Here is a 17,091-nt window from a genome sequence, read left to right as displayed (position 1 = left end):
ACCTGCATTCTCTCTCCACTAACCTCCTTTGTAGCCCCTTTTATTTCTTCTGCCTTCTGCATAAGGCTTTCATTTCTATTATGCTGGTAATACTTTTATCAAAGTGAATTATTAGTTATACCAAATACAGTAGCCATTTTTGTTTCCTAGCAACTTTTGACACAATTGACCTCCTTATTCCTTAGATTTGTTGGAATCCACTTCTCTGTTTTTGTTTTGCCTACTGCACAGTCCTGTTTCTTCAATGATTTATTCTTCCTTTTGCCTTAAATTCTGCATATTGAACAGTATAGAAGTTTTATTAACTTTATAGAGGGTTTAGTGTTAGATCTTTTCTTTCCACTGAAGTCTTTCTTTACCCATTTTAATCCAGTCCAATGAATTTTAAGCATGAATCCCCTGCTGATGGCTTCCAGCTCATACAATCAGCCCTGGTAACCCCTTGATGTTTATTTGGCAGCCTATCTTGACCTTTGTCCTAAGACTTGTGGACATCTTAAACTCTGTGTATAAAATGAATTTCTTGATTTCTTAACTAAAATCCTGTTTTTCCTCCATTCAGACTTTCTTGTTTTGATGAGTAACTCTCAGTTACTTAAGCTAACTCCTTGGCAACATTCTGTTCCTCTGTCTTCTCACCCTACCTCCGTTGAACTAAGCAGTAGTATGGTCTACTATATCCCCAAAATATAGTCCAGTAGCCTGTATGTTGTGTCTTTTTTACCTGGAAGTTTTTGTTACGGTTTCCCTACCTCCATTCATACTCCCCACAAGATGACCAGGGTGAGATTTTTTAAAAATGCATATCAGAGTATATCACCTACTTTTCAAACTCAATTGCTTCTCAGTGCATTTGGAGTAAAACATAGTTCTTTAGGATGCTCCTTTTCCCCAACCCTATCAATTTCTGACCCATTTCCCTGGGTGGTTTTCCTTTTAAAAATCATTTTACCTATAAACCAGACATAAAAGTATCTTTATCAATTTATCATGTGAGACTCCACCCTCCTCCACAGTTTAAATTTCATGAATGTGAGAATCTTGTTTATTCAGTATACCACTATATCCCTAGTGCCCAAAATAATATATATTGTATTTGTTGGGTAAATGAATAAAATTGTGTGAGCAGAAATGGGATATCTGTAGTATGCTTTTATCAGTTCCCACAGGAAATCAGTAATTTAAAGGTAGTTTAAAGCTGTTTAGTTGTTATTATAACTTTTTAAAAGTATAAGTGGATTAGGACCAATTTGATTACAAAACTACATCAAGTTAGAAGTTTTCATTTTAGTCCCTCTTGATTTTCATAGGCAATATAAAATTCAGAAATAATGATAAAATAGGTAATTTAAAAAAACATACATAGATAGCTATATTGTATTCAAGTTCAAGTATAAAACAGTTGTAACAGCTCGTGCATTTTTTATTATAGAGAGGTAGGTGACTAGGATAAAGATGTTGCATACTGAGGCCTGGGGTTGTAGCTCAGTGGAGGAGCATTTGCCTAGCATGTGTGAAGCCCTGGGTTTGATCCTCAGCACTAAAAATAAAGGTATTGTGTCCAACTACAACTAAAAATTAAATATTAAAAAAAAAGATACTACATACTGAGACTCCGACTTCTGTCCCCTAGAGAAGACAAAGCAAGGCACTTATATTGATGCTTTCTCTGAAAATAGCTGCTAAAAACTTCAATGCTTAAAACCAAAACTTCTTGTGCTCATGTCTATCCTCACTTTCAAATTTGAATTCCTTTTTATCACAAGCACGCTAATAAGAAGGGCCCACCTAGGACACAAATGCTCCAGGAGAGAATGTTGTAGAGAATGAGCCAGGGTGTGTCCAGAGCAGACTGAGACTTCTCTAAGGCTCCACATGTGCATTTGGAATAAGTAGCATCCTTTCTCCTTGTTCAAGGGAAAAGGAAGAGTTTGAGAATTAGTAAAGTCTTAGTTTTCGTTAGAGGCAAGCATATTCAAAAATATTAGATATCTTGACCAGTTTCAAAGCAGTAGACTACTAACCACTACGTTCAAATCACTACTAACTACTTATATTTAAACTAACTACTTATATTCAAACCAATCACTGTAGTTCCTGAAATTATGATTCATACCCCTGGATACTAATTGTGTGACTCATGGAATGAAATTATTTCCCCCTCATTCATTTTGCCATGATACAATGAGGTAATCTTAGGAGAGCCAATAGTTATCATCTAACAAAAACAGATCTTCAGTATTATAAAGTACTAATTAAATAGGATTAGCATGCCTCTCAGGTCCTGTCTAAAAAGAATGTACTTCCTTAACAATGAAAAGAATGTCATTATTAGACAGTTACTCTAAAATTCTACTTTATAGTGACCTAGAAATGGTACTGTATGAACACCCAAAGATAAGATTGTTTTCAAGGCTTGTTTGTTATTGAGACAGCTAATGAAAAGTCTGAAGTAGTATTAATCATTATAAACATCTGAATACCACTACTTACAGAAATGTTCTTAATATGGTAAAGAAATGCCAGATTCTAATTCATCGCTGTGTTTTTCTTTTTTTTCTTGGTCTCCTTTAGGTATTCAAATTTGATTTTGAACTTGTTTTCTTTGATGGTTGATGCAAACATTCCAGATATTGCTCTTGAACCAGATAAAACTGTGAAAAAGGTAATTTTTGTACATCTTCAGATATCATGTTTAGTTTACTTTTCATATATAAAAAAAGTTTAGGGTCTTAGCAACTCACTTCCCCTTATTGTCTCAGCCTGTGAATTATTAAGTAATATAAACTAAGAGGTCTTTTGTATGATTTTTTTCAAATTTTAGAATGCACTAGTCTCTCAAGTTGTCTGAATCCAGTTTGTTCTGCTCCCTGCCTTGTTCCTGCCCAAGTCTCAGGAAGAGGATACCATATCTAGAGAGAGAGTTTATTACTACAAGCCTTGCTTGCTGTTTGTTCCTTTAACATTTAAAATAAGACTAATGGCACTCCCAAGAGAAAAATGCAGAGACTATAATATCATATAGGAGAAAACAGCCACTTTTTTTCCTTTCCATCCATACCTTGGATTATGTTTTTGTTTATTTGTTTTGTTACTGTGTCAGAGGGGTAGAGACTTCTTTAACTCAGCCTGAAAAGAGAACAGTATTTATGTATGATGTATCATATTGCATTCTACTGTCATGTATAGCTAATTAAAACCAATTTTAAAATTATATAAAAAAAAAGAGAAAGGACATCAAAGGAAAGCCATCATGTAGTCAGTTTTCCACACGTATTTTATCTTGAATTCTAGCAAGAGATGGGAGGAACGGCAGTGGAGTTGAAGGTTCTTATCTGAATTAATTTCTCATTATCTGAATAATTGAAAGGAAAGCAATAAATATAGCATACTATTTATCTAAAGGTAACATAAGATGATATTAGATATCAATATGATATGATTTTCAACTTACAGAAGTATAAAAATCTCTTGAGTGTTGGCACTCTCAGAGGTGGAATTGATCTGGTGTTTGTAAAATTATAAAGAGCACCTTAATGCTCTAATTTCTAATATATCTGACTTTGAACAATATTAGGTACCTCTGACTGAACCAAATGAGAGTAATCTTTCCTAATTTTATACATCATTAGCAAACAATGAGGAATTTTAATATAAATATTTTATTATTAAACCATTTTGGAAAAGTATACTTTTATCAAAATTCTTTTTCTCTTTCTTTTTTCTTCTCAATAGCACATTGACTTTTCCCATTTATTCATTTTTTTCAGCCAGCACTATTCAATAAAAATTAATTTTTTCTTCAGCAAAAAATAGATTATTTACCACACTACTTTTTGGCATGTCCTATTTTTTAATCATTGAATTTCTTTTTATTGACTAAAGCTCATCTATCAGGAAATATTGGTTGATGAAAATTTCTTTAGCTGTAATCAATGACTCTTCTACTTCAAGTGTTGCTTTTTTTGTTGTTTCAATCTATTATAGTCAGGATCTTTTCGCTGTTTATTTTAAATCCATTTATCTGATGTCTGTCATATGTTCACTTTTCCTTGACTACAGAATGTTCAAAAGTCATTTATGAAAGTTCTAGCAGTATTTGTCAAATTGAGTGAGGCAGTTTGTTTGGCTAGTTAAGCAGTTTTCTTTTGCTTCTTATTAGATCCATCTCTGTCTATTTTAGGAAGTCCCGAGAGTTCCCTGTTGTTACCAGCTATCTTTATAATATTGTGTTTTAAAACATAAAGCAATTCATTTCATGATAAAAGCAAAGAACAAAAGCATCATATTTAGTCATTTTTATTTTAGACTAGAGTTCTCTAGTTGTTTATTATGGTTTCAGTTAAGTAAATATTTAACAAAAGCATTTGAGCATATTTTTTCTTAAAAGAGTATTATAAGTTTTTTTATTTTCTGATGTTTTATCAATAATGTGAAGTCATCAATTTCAACGTGAACTTGGAATTTAAATAATATAATATTGAAAAATTGGGATTGGCTAAAATTTATGTTTAATATTGGTTGATATTTTTCAAGAAATAGATTTTTATACTTTGATGATTATGTTTACTAACACTATTTCATAGTGTTACTAATTGGAAAATTTTCACAGTAGCCTCAAATCAAAGCCAGCCAGAGAAACAAAGTAGTGTTTGTTTTCAAAGAAGTAGATTATTCATATTATTTGAGTGATCATAACAACATGACAATGATACTTTTTTGTCTCCATAACTTAATATAGTATCATTTTTGTTCAGCTTTTTTGGAAACAGGTTATGTGACATTTTTGTTAATCAGAATTATTTATTTTTTGAAAATATGGCTGTCCAAAAATGTGAGGTGGATTTGATGAGATTTAATAACAAAATATGGCATTTCAAAAAATAGCAGAAACAGGAAAGTCTCTCTCTGACCTCCTACCATTCTGTGCTAAAGCAGGTGGTAAAAGAATTCTCTGACCAAAAATAGTTCATAAGACCACCATTTCAGAGTGGGCCTATTCTAAACCTGTGAAAAAGAAATGTCACACAATGATGCCAAGAAAAATCTGAACAGAGATTCAGCTTCCTTCATTTTGTTTCCATTTGATCATACCCTTTTTTGTTTGTCTAATCATATTTCTATACAACTATTCCATTTTGTATCATATTTAAGATAAGATATATACAGTTTTTTTCTGTTTCTTAGTATCTTCATATTCTGCAGGCTCCTGTGTTGCATAAAGCATTATATTACATATTATAAATAAAATTATATTCCTTTGTTAATATTTTAGGGCGGGTATGTGTGTGGGGCACTGGTAGTTTAACCGAAGGGCAATTTACCACTGAGCTATATTCCCAGAGTTTTTTTTTATTTTTGAGACAGGGTCTTGCAAAGTTTCCCAGGCTGCCTCAGCCTCCACCATAACTGGGATTATAGGCCTATGCCACCACACTAATATGTTTTTTTTTTTTTATGTAGACATCACAGCCATGAAACTTGTGATGGGTGAGAAATCTTTTCCCCCACTACAGGATCAAAATTTTACACATAAAGTGTTAATTGAGTGGTTATTATACTTTAGTGTGTCATGCAGTGCATAGTTTTGTAAGAAGCTTACTTAAAAAATTATTTTAATTCTTTAAAGCTAATCATTTATAGCTAAGGTATCTAATAAAAATAATACATACTGTTAAAAACAAACTATTGTGCTGCTAGTGTAACTAAAGCTTAGTGGATAGAATAATTTTCAGCAATGAGCAAATCAATCTTATTAGTATAGTATGTAAATATAATGTTTATGATTCCTACAAATATTAGCAAGTATTTATATGAAATATTTGTCATGCAAAAACAGAGATGTTTATGTAACAAGTGCCCATTACTCACCAGTCATTTATAACAAATGTTAACATTTTACCTATTGACATTAGATCATGTTTTATTAATGAATGAAAATGCTATACTCAGTATTAAGTTGTGCCCATTCACATTTTTTAATAAGGGTAATCATTCTTTCATACTTTGGGCATCATTTTCCTATGAATGTATTCTGTACTTTATTCATTTACTCTAGTATTTTTTTGCTCTCTATTGTCTGTGAAGCACTGTCATAGTGTGTTTGTCATAGAAAAAAAATATATGATAAAAATGTCCCTGACTTCAGGGAGCTTATCTTCTAGTTAATGAAACAGACAAGAAATCAGTAAGTAAATACATCTACTATTAGGTAAAGGTCAATGTTGTAGGGAAGCTAAAAAGGATGAATTTTGAGTTGGAAATGACATTGGAAATTTTAGATTTGGTAGCCAGGAGAAGATATGAATTCTTTGGAGAAAATTCAGAGATATTTTATAATCCTGTGGTCTAGAGGTAAGACTTCTTTTAAACTTCTATAACACTGGGATGAAGGAACCTTAGAACATTTAATATTCAAAAAATATGTATTCTCTACCAATTATTAACTTTGCTTACTAGGGTTAGGGTAACTGAAAGAAAACAGTACCTTCAAGGAGTTTTAGATGTCTGCTTTTTTATACGACTCTTTAGGAAAATAAACAAAGCAATAAATAGAAGACTGAGTGCAGTGAATAAGCATATAAACATGATTGCTGAACTGCCAGTTCTTTTTGATTCATGGTTCCTTTAATAATTAAAAAAAGATTTTAAGTTATGGTAACAAGTTTATTCAGAGTAATTTTAGGTAACTATTTTGTTTTGAAGAATTAAATGGTATGTTTCTCTAAATTTATGTCTTACTAAACTTTAAAACAAAGGATTTAAATATAAGCAACTACAAAACAGCTGAGGATCTATTTCAAATGACTGTAAAATTAAATCACCTTTGATGCCTATAAGATTAACAAGTATACAAATCATAGTGCCTACTCTGATGGAATTTTGGCAATATAAGTGTTTTGGATTTTTTTGTTGTTGTTTTTCTTTTTCCTTTATAGTAATATGTCATGTTTTACTTCAAACAATTTCAGCATTCTCTTTTAGCAGTAGTTGGATGGTACTTTAGTTTTTATCATTTTTTGAAAAAACTACTCTTTTTAAATTCTTGTTTTTATTCAAGTAAAGGATTTTTGTTTAATTTTAATGATGCTCAGTTAATAAATGAATTCAGCAAGAAAATAATGTTTACATTGAAACTTTTCCTTTTATCCTAATGAATCAGATTTGTTCCTTTGTTGTAATCACTTTGTGATTAAATTATTTTAAATTGGTTCAGGAAAAACTTTCTAATTCTAATTTTTTGAATAAGAAGAATTTTATGACTCTGCTTTTCTTATTTTAATGAAAATTGTTATTTTAGAGATGCTAAACACTAAATTATTTTAAACAAAGATCTTTTTTTTCTATATTAATGTTTAGTCTTTTAAATGTTGTATTTTGAGTTATGTAAGGGTAAAGATTAGTTATAACACTGTGTTTCTTATGCAGGCGTATATAGCTTAGTCTTGTGCTGAGGGTTTTGTTTCAGAATAGAATTATACACCTAAGAATGTAGGTGCCAAAAGAGTATAAGTTAATTTTAATTTTTGTGCCAAAGGAGTCTTATTAAGGAAGTTGGGGCCTAATCCCACATGATGGAGATTAGGGCCTACTTTTTCTTCTGTTAGACACAGGGTCTCTGGTTTTATTCCTAAATCCTTGATCCATTTTGAGTTTAGTTTTGTGCATGGTGAAAGATAGGGGTTTAATTTCATTTTGTTGCATATGGATTCCCAGTTTTCCCAGCATCATTTGTTGAAGAAGCTACCTTTTCTTCAATGCATGTTTTCGGCTCCTTTGTCTAATATAAGATAATTGTAATTTTGTGGGTTAGTCTCTATCCTATATTCGATACCATTGGTCTACCAGTCTGTTTTGGTGCCAATACCATGCTGTTTTTGTTAATATTGTGCTATAGTATAGTTTGTGGTATGGTGATGCCACCTGCTTCACTCTTCTTGGTAAGGATTGCTTTAGTTATTCTGGGTCTCTTATTTTTCCAGATGAATTTCATGATTGCTTTTTCTATTTCTATGAGGAATGTCATTGGGATTTTGATCAGAATTGCATTAAATCTGTAAGAGCTTTTGGAAATATGGTCATTTTGATAATATTAATTCTGCCTATCCAAGAGCAAGGTAGATCTTTCTATCTTCTAAGGTCTTCTTTGACTTTTTTCTTTAGGGTTCTAAAATTTTCATTATATAGATCTTTCACTAAGTTGATTCCTAAGTATTTTTACTAAAAAGTTTCTTCTCAGCAAAAGAAATAATCTGTGAGGTGAATAGAGAGCCTATATCTTGGGAGCAAATCTTTACCCCTCACACATCAGATAAAGCACTAATCTCTAGGGTATATAAAGAACTCAAAAATATAAGCACCAAACAAATAACCCAATCAATAAATGGCCCAAGGACCTGAACAGACACTTCTCAGAAGATGATTTACAATCAGTTAACAAATATATGAAAAAATGTTCATCATCACTAGCAATTAGAGAAATACAAATCAAAACCACTCTAAGATTTCATCTCACTTCAGTCAGAATGGCAGCTATTATGCATACAAACAACAATAAGTGTTAGCAAGGATGTGGAGAAAAGGGTACACTCATACACTGCTGGTGGGACTGCAAATTGGTGCAGCCAATATGGAAAGCAGTACAGAGATTTCTTGGAAAATTGGGAATGGAACCACTATTTGACCCAGCTGTCCCTCTTCTCGGTCTATACCCAAAGGACTTAAAAATAACATACTACAGGGACACAGCCACATCAGTGTTTATAGCAGCACAATTCACAATAGCTAAACTCTGGAACCAACCTAGATCCCCCTTCAATAGATGAATGGATTAAAAAATGTGGCATATATACACAATGGAATTTTACTCAGCAATTAAATAAATAAAATCATGGCATTTACAGGTAAATGGATGGAATTAGAGAAGATAATGCCAAGTGAAGTTAGCCAATCCCCAAAAACCAAATACCGAATGTTTTCTTTGGTATAAAGAGGCTGATTCATGGTGGGACAAGGAGAGGGAGCATGGGAGGAATGGACAAACTCTAGTTAGGGCAGAGGGGTTACAGGGTAAGGAAGGAGGCATGGGGTTATAAATGGTGGTGGAATGTGATGATTATTATTATCCAGAGTACATATATGAAGACATATTGGTGTGAATATACTTTGTATACAACCAGAGATATGAAAAATTGTGTTTATATGTGTAATAAGGATTACAACACATTCCACTGTCATTTATAAAAAAAATAGAGTGTACATTGAAATGATATTAGAGATAAAATTTAACGTGAGGTGATAATTGGAATGTTAAAGTCTGGGGGTGTAACTCAGTGGTAGAGCACTTGCCTGGCATAGGCAAGGCCTGGGTTTGATCCCCAGCACCTTGGGAGGGGAGTAGATAATTGGAATGTTAGGAGTGTGTGTGTGTGTGTGTGTGTGTGTGTGTGTGTGTGTGTGTGTGTAGAAAGCGTACATTTGTTTATTTCCATATGGTGCAGAAATTTTAGGCTAACCTGTGACTCTTCTATTGTTTCAATTCATAACTAATAAATTCTTCCTTAAAAGTAAGATTGCCTTTTGCCCCTTGACAACCCTATTGGTGTACAAAGCAAATGGCTCCTGACCTCTTCCAGAGTTTTGGTCTGGCAATAGAATAAAGTAACAGATCAGAGATGGAATAAGGAGTCCTACCTTCTTCACATTTAGATAGTTGTTAATTATGGTACTCAGAATAACAACCTGGAATGTAAAGGTATCTTTGTTGCCAGGAATGAGAAATCTAAAAAAATAGTATCAGCCACCAGAGATGTTTTTAGAAGAGCAGATTTAGTCACCCAGGCTTTTGTTTCCTTAACAATAGTTTCTTTCATAATAGCATGTTAAACCCTCAGGGACAGATTAGAATAATATAGTTTTAAATTAGCCTAACAAATTTAAGGAAATGTATTACTTATTTCTATTTTGTAATCATTAAATGTGTATACATTTTAATAGAAAACTAAGCTGCCCAGTTTTTAGTTTTTAAATGGATCCAAATTGAGGTTCATGAAACTAATTGGAAGGAAAATTAATATGACAAATTTCTGCTTTGAAAATAGAGAAGTCATATAACTTGATTATGTGCTCAGTGGCAATTATAACCTTTCCAGTGAACATCAGCAACTGATAATTTCACTGACATTCAAGGGACTAGTAAACTTAAGGAATATTCTGTGCCGATTGCTGAAAGTAGGCATCCCCAGCTGTCTATTGGTTACAGTGGATGCCTCTGCTGTGAAATGCCCATGGCTTTCTTTAAAAGTCATGCTGCCAAGGACTAGTTTTTAGTAAATCTTCTTTCAGATGTGAAGTGTGAAGCTATAATGAAAACATGTTCTCTGTAATTAAAAGATAGTAATTGATCTCTGAAATTGGGATTTAAATACTCAGGAGACTTGCCTATTTTTGCTTACTGTCTACTTGACTAGTGAGTATGTGTGTCATTATTTATAGCTGGTCTAAAATCCTTTCACTTGAATGATAAAGTATGTTTTTAGAACATGTAGGTTTTGCTTATTATATATTTTTGTGAGAAATACAGAAATATGTACCTTTTTTCCATAAAGTTATTCTAATATATCTCTTTATTCATTATGTTATCATTTGATTATGGATGGAACAAAAACAAGAGTTTGTAGGTAATTCAATTGATGATATGACTGATATTCCAAGGGGATAAATAATTACCTGTCCAGCACAATTTCTGAGGTTACCCTTTTGTGTTGGATATGGAAAGTAGGAATGCCTTTTGGTAGGTTAAAAAAAATCAATTACTATAGGCTTGATATAAGGAAGGTTTGTCCAGATTAAACCTCTCTCTTTGTTCTATACACAAGTTCTACAACCACGTACTTAGGTGTGAAATTCAATACTAATTATTGTTAGCAAAGAAAATGCTGGTGGAGACTGTCTTTGGAAGATTGTAGCTCTTCAAATGAACATGATGTAATCCTCTATGTCTAGTGTAATTTAAAGGTTTTGATCTGTGGAACACAAAAAGACATGAGAGAAATTTAATCAGAATGAAAGAAAATATATAGAAAACCCAACACAGATACAAACGTAGGTGACTCTGAAGAGCAAAACTAAAATGAAAAAATGTAGTCAGGTGTTGCTTAATGACAGAAAGTGTTCTGAGAAGGGCACCATTTGGTGGTTTCATCATTGTTTAAACGTAATTTATCTTACACCAGCCTAGATGGGCAGCCTACTCACTATACACTTAGGCTATGTGACACAAGTATATATAGTATTGCCTGTTGCCACTAGAGACATGATGAACAAAATCCACAAGGTTAAATCTAACAAAGAGAAAATAATGTTACCAAGAGATGTGGTAAACAGAAGATGTTTGAAACTACTTCTTATACAATAAAATGTGTTGTTTTATGTAAGAGTTTCTTTTTCTTTCTTTTGTTATTAGGAAGTAGAACATGTAGGTTTTGATAGTTAATTATGGTACTCAACTCAAAATAATAATAAAAATTATAGCAGATTCATAAACTATTAGCATATTGATTTATTTTGAAGTATTATTACTATACATAATTTTGTGTGCTATACTTGTAGACAAGTGGCAATACCAAAAGTTTTTTTACACCAGCATCACCACAAGCATGAGTAATGCTTTGCACTGTGATTTAGACCTCTATGGTATTACTAGGTGTGAGGGCTTTTTCAGTTCCATTATAAATCTTAGAGGATCACCATCATGGATGTGGTCCATAATTAACTGAAACCTTATGAGTGGCCATGTTTTGGCTCACCTGTTCTTTTAGATTCATTAGAGCAGCTTGTAATGGTAATAGTAAAATGGGCTCCTCAAAACATAATTAGCCACTGCTGAAATTTTATTACTAACTTAATGACTATCAGAGCTGTTTTGTTTTCTGCAAATGGTTGATGATTGAAATGATTCTAATGTGGCGTGAGATTGTAAGTGGATCATTAGGACTGAGGGGGGTGGTTGCATTACAGTAAAAGCTGTGAACAAATATTAAGTTATTTCTCTTAATAATCTGACATATCCCCAATGCACTAAGCATTAGAGTACCCTATTTTAAAGACATTGATCCAGATAATAATTTTAAAATGCAGTAAAAAAACAAACAAAAAACCACGAGTATTCTTTGGAAGCATAAGGAGTAACCAAAGCAGACATAAACACAAAGAGTATCTACCTTTTAAAGATGAAGAGCAAAGGTGAGATTTTTAAGTTGGTAACCTTTTGCTTGAAAGTACCTTCCAGATTGTTTTGAGTGTAGGCATACTGATGAAGTATAAGAGGACAGTGTTTGGTGCTTGTGTGATAGGCAGGAAGTTAGGAAAGAAATTCTGGAAAAGTGACCGTCACAGAAGTAAGCTCATTGTTGTTCCAATCTCCATACAAAATCTTCCCAAATCCTGGCAGAATATGGAACTTTACAAAACTAAAGGTTCCATCAGATGGAAAAGCAGCAGCTAGAAACTTCAAAAAACTGAGAATTCTACACTGCACTGTTTTTATTTTAGCCAGTAGCCACTTACTAGAATGAATCTTCTTAGGAATGCAACAGAATTTACAGCCTCTATAACATACCATTTGGTATGTCTAGTATTCTGATAAAAAAAAAATCCCTAGATATGTGAAAAACAATTATGACACAAAGTCAATGAAAAGAAAGCAGTCAGTAGAAACTCTGAGATGACTGACCCACATGTCACAACCATTAGAAAACTGCTTTAAATCAGCTATTATGAATGTGTTCAAGGACTAATGTAAAATATATAATAACTTAGCATATAGGGATCTCAACAGAGAAAAGGTAGAAATTAAATTCTAGGACTGTACACTAGCTAAAATGAAAATTAGTTGGATAGCCTTAACAGCAGATTGGATATGACATTAGAAGAAGGACTTGGAGAGCTTTAAGATAAATCAATAGAAATTATGTAATCTGAAGAATAGAAAGAATGTAGTGCAATAAAAATGATTAGAATTAGCAAGGTATGGTAGCACACTTATGAAATTCCAGCAACTTGGAAGGCTGAGGCAGGAGGATTGCCAAGTTCAAGGCTAGCCTTAGCAACTTGATAAGCCAGATCTGGAAACATAGCTCAATTGTAGAGTGCCCCTGGGTTCAATCTCTAGGACTAAAAAGAAAAAGGATGAAAACCTTAAAAACTTAGAAGACAATAACAGTAGTCTAACATAGTAGTAAATGTGATACCAAATAGAAAAAAAAAATTTTTAGTTGTAGTTGGACACAATACCTTTATTTTATTTATTTTTATGTGGTACTGAGGATTGAACCCCGTGCCTTGCATGTGCCAGGCGAGCGCTCTAACGCTAAGCCACAACCCCAACCCCTAGACCTTTTTTTTTTTTTTTTTTTTTTTTTTTGTACTGGGGATTGAACCCAGGGCCACTTAACCACTGAGCTACATCCCCAGCTCTCTTTATATTTTATTTAGAGACAGGGTTTTGCTGAGTTACTTTGTGCCTTCCTAAGTCTCTGAGGCTGTCTTTGAACTTGTTATCCTCCTGCCTTAGCTTCCCAGTTCACTGGGGTTACAGGTATACGCCACCTCGCCTGGTTCCAGTTAGTAGTTTTAGATCCTTTTTTTTTTTTTTAAATTATACCTCTTTAAAGAGAATGTTTTCATAATTAGTTTTAAGAGCATTTTCTTTTCATGCAGTATATTTTTTTCTCAGGCTCTGTAATTTTTTATGTTCTTAACACATATGCTGTTTCTTAAGTAGAAATCATGAAAACAAAGGATTAAGCTAAAATAACATGGTTGTCATTATCTGGGATCTAGAAATGAAAGAATTAGGTTATTGAATATAAACCCTTATACACACTTCCATCAAATTACCCTTCACTTTTTATACCTATTTTTATTTCTTTATTCTGAGGCTGCAGAGCTGTCAAATTATATGGTGTATACTAGTCTAGTGCACTAAGCTATGACTATAGGTTTTTGGTATATCTTTTCATCTTCCTAGTTTCTAGTAGTTAGATCCTGTACTTAAAAGGAAATACTCAATATGGATTGCATTTTTTTTTTTAATTTCTGGTACTGAGGTTGAACCCAGGGTTTTATGCATACTAGGCAAGCACTCTACCCCTGAGCTATATCCACATCCCTTTTTACTTTATTTTGAAACAGGGTCTCACTAAGTTATCTAGACTGGCCTTGAACTTGTGATCCTCCTGCCTTGGCCTCCTGAGTAACTGTAATTATTAAATGTAAACCATAGTGCCTTGCTGTAGATCACATTGTACCCACTTGGAAATCCCATTTACTCCTAATATGCTCTTCAGAAGTAGATGTGCATCATTTATAATAGGGGAACAGAGTAAGATGTGATGGTTATTTGTAGTGATATGAGATTGACTATAAGCATGCATCACTTATGGTGAATTAAGGTCCCTGTTTTGGCTTTATAAATTCTCTTCATTTCTTTACTTCGTAGATAGAGGTATTATCTACTTTGAGGCCATGAAGGAGTCAGATGAAATGTTGCATATGTAGTACTTTGCCTAAAGTTTTGTACAAAGTTGTTCAGGAACTTTGGCTTTTAATATTGAGATCATCACTTAAATACATATAGATACATATACATAAACTGATTTTTCTAGTAGTTAAAGCTATTGAAGATCAATTATAACTTTAAATATGAACTAAAAGAAAAAATTCCCTAGTCTTTGGAAACTACAGATCATTGAAGTACTTCTTTGCAGGGCTGTTGGTAACTGCAATAAAAAAGGAGACATTTTAGAAGATCTGGTTTAGTTTATTTTGCCAGGGATTAACATAGTTCCTATGAACTATGGTAATGAAAGTGGGGAGAATGTTAAAGACTGGCCTTGATATATCCATTCCACAGTAAACGACAGAGATAAAGTGAAGGGAATAATTAATTAATGTGTTGCAATTTGAATCACAAAGTAGTTCTACATCTAATTTTTGTTAAAAAAAAGTATAAGTTGAATTAAAAGAATTATTTTTCCTATTTTTGAAAGGAATAATTTCCAGTAAATTTCCATGCGCATTAAGAATGATACTCAGAGTTCCTTTTATAAGCTATGAATCTCTTATTTGGCATAGAAATAACTCCTGATATATTTTAATAATATCTGTATCAGTTTGAGTCTGTCTGTTCAAAAATATATATGTTTTTCTTCATTAAAAAGACTAATAGATTATTATCTTGTAGGTTCAGGATAAATTTCGTCTAGACCTGTCAGATGAAGAGGCGGTGCATTACATGCAGAGTTTGATTGATGAAAGCGTCCATGCTCTGTTTGCTGCAGTGGTAGAACAAATTCACAAGTTTGCCCAGGTAAGTTCTCTGAGGGCAGTGCATTTGTCTCCCTCAAGAGTCTTTGGAGAGCCTTACTTTTTGCCTCCTGATTGGCATCTTGCCATCCAGTTGAAGCGACTATATTCCATGCATTATCAACTTCAAAGCATTTATTTTTCTTAGCATGGACTAAATTGGGGGGAACCTACATAGATACCATTTCTTGAGAATGATTTTGGGTATGGTAGAAGCTTTGGCAAATGAGACTTAGGTATTTGTTGAGTTTTTTGGGGTGAGTAGTGGTGAGGTTATTAGGGATTGAACTCAGGGGCAGTTGACTACTGAGCCACATCCCCAGCCCTATTTTGTATTTTATTTAGAGACAGGGTATCACTGAGTTGCTTAGTGCCTTGCTTTTGCTGAGGCTGGCTTTGAACTAGCTATCCTCCTGCCTCAGCCTCTCAAGCCTCTGGGATTATAGGCCTGTGCCACCATGCTCAGCCTCTGTTGGATTTTGATAAACATTGAAATACTAATTAAAGAGTTTAGAATCTATGGAAAGCAATCCACATTACACATCATAAAGGTCTCGCAATACTTAACTGTTAGCAATATATGTGAATTTATGTATATAAATATAAAAGGGAAGATCTTTAAATAGTAGCCTGTTGTGATGATATTCAGATTTAATGTCTGCCTTATTTATGAATTTCATAGTGCAAATGATCTGAAAATGGTTAACAAAATAGAAAAATTAGACTGCTTTCCTTGTGAATGCCTTCCTGACTTCATACATTCACTAAATAATGTTTCTAATCACCCAAGCTTAAAGCCCGTCTATGATATCACCACCAGTCAGTGTCCAATAGATTTGTCATCTCTTTTGCTTTTTTTTTTTTTTTTTTTTGGGCTACCTGGACTTAAATCCAGGGGCACTTAACCACTGAGCCATGTCCCCAACCATTTTTTACTTCTTTGAATTTTGAGACAGTTGCTTTGGGCCTTGCTAAGATACTGAGGTTGGCCTCAAACTTGCATTTCTCCTGCCTCAACCTCCCTAGCCACTAGAGGTACAGGCATGTGCCACCATTTCTGGTGATTCGAGTCTTTTTGAGCTTTCCTATGTTTATTCTTTACTTTTGGTGGGAGGTATTGAACCTCAGAGGCACTCAACCACTGAGCCCCATCCCCAGCTCTGTTTTGTATTTTTATTTAGAGACAGGGTCTCATTGAGTTGCTTAGCACCTCACCATTGCTGAGGCTGGCTTCAAATTCATGATCTTCCTATCTCAACCGCATGAGCTTGGGATTACAGACACGCACCACCATGCCCAACTTTAATGTTTATTCTTATAAATATTCCAGTCAGATACATTTTGACGAAATAATATTTCACTTTGCTTTTTAAAATTTAAATATGCTTAGTATTTTCCCCATTGCCTGATAGTGAAGTCCAATCTTTAGCAGTTCAAAACCTTCCAGAATGCTGTCTTCTGAGCTACTTTCCCAATTCTTTTTCTCTGACTATCTTGTTTTATTTCACCTTACTAGCCACTTTGCTACTGCTATTTCGTTAGCTCAGAATGTCTATCATCTTAATAATGCATCTGCTATAAGCTTCTGCCCACCAAAATTCAACCTACCCTCCAAAAGCTATTTATTTTAATGCCACTCTGATTCATCTTTCTCTGAATTTTCCTAGTACTTTTTATCTCAAGAGTTGTACTTGCATTTTGCTTTCTATATTTGGATTGCCTTTT

General features: G+C 33.4%; 1 protein-coding gene across 3 annotated transcripts in view; it reads left to right on the top strand.

The window, feature by feature from the left end:
• Pik3c3 (phosphatidylinositol 3-kinase catalytic subunit type 3) overlaps positions 1-17,091 on the top strand; it is a 120,609-nt gene that overhangs the window by 97,533 nt on the left and 5,985 nt on the right. For all 3 annotated transcript variants that reach the window (XM_078030101.1, XM_078030100.1, XM_078030102.1), the window contains 2 exons: positions 2,575-2,665; positions 15,245-15,370. In XM_078030101.1, the coding sequence (XP_077886227.1) occupies positions 2,575-2,665; positions 15,245-15,370 (217 nt within the window). The remainder of the gene's footprint in view (positions 1-2,574; positions 2,666-15,244; positions 15,371-17,091) is intronic.

The sequence above is a fragment of the Ictidomys tridecemlineatus genome, chromosome 13, assembly GCF_052094955.1.
Source record: "Ictidomys tridecemlineatus isolate mIctTri1 chromosome 13, mIctTri1.hap1, whole genome shotgun sequence".
Classification (NCBI taxonomy): domain Eukaryota; kingdom Metazoa; phylum Chordata; class Mammalia; order Rodentia; family Sciuridae; genus Ictidomys; species Ictidomys tridecemlineatus.
This window is presented reverse-complemented; position numbering and strand designations above follow the sequence as displayed.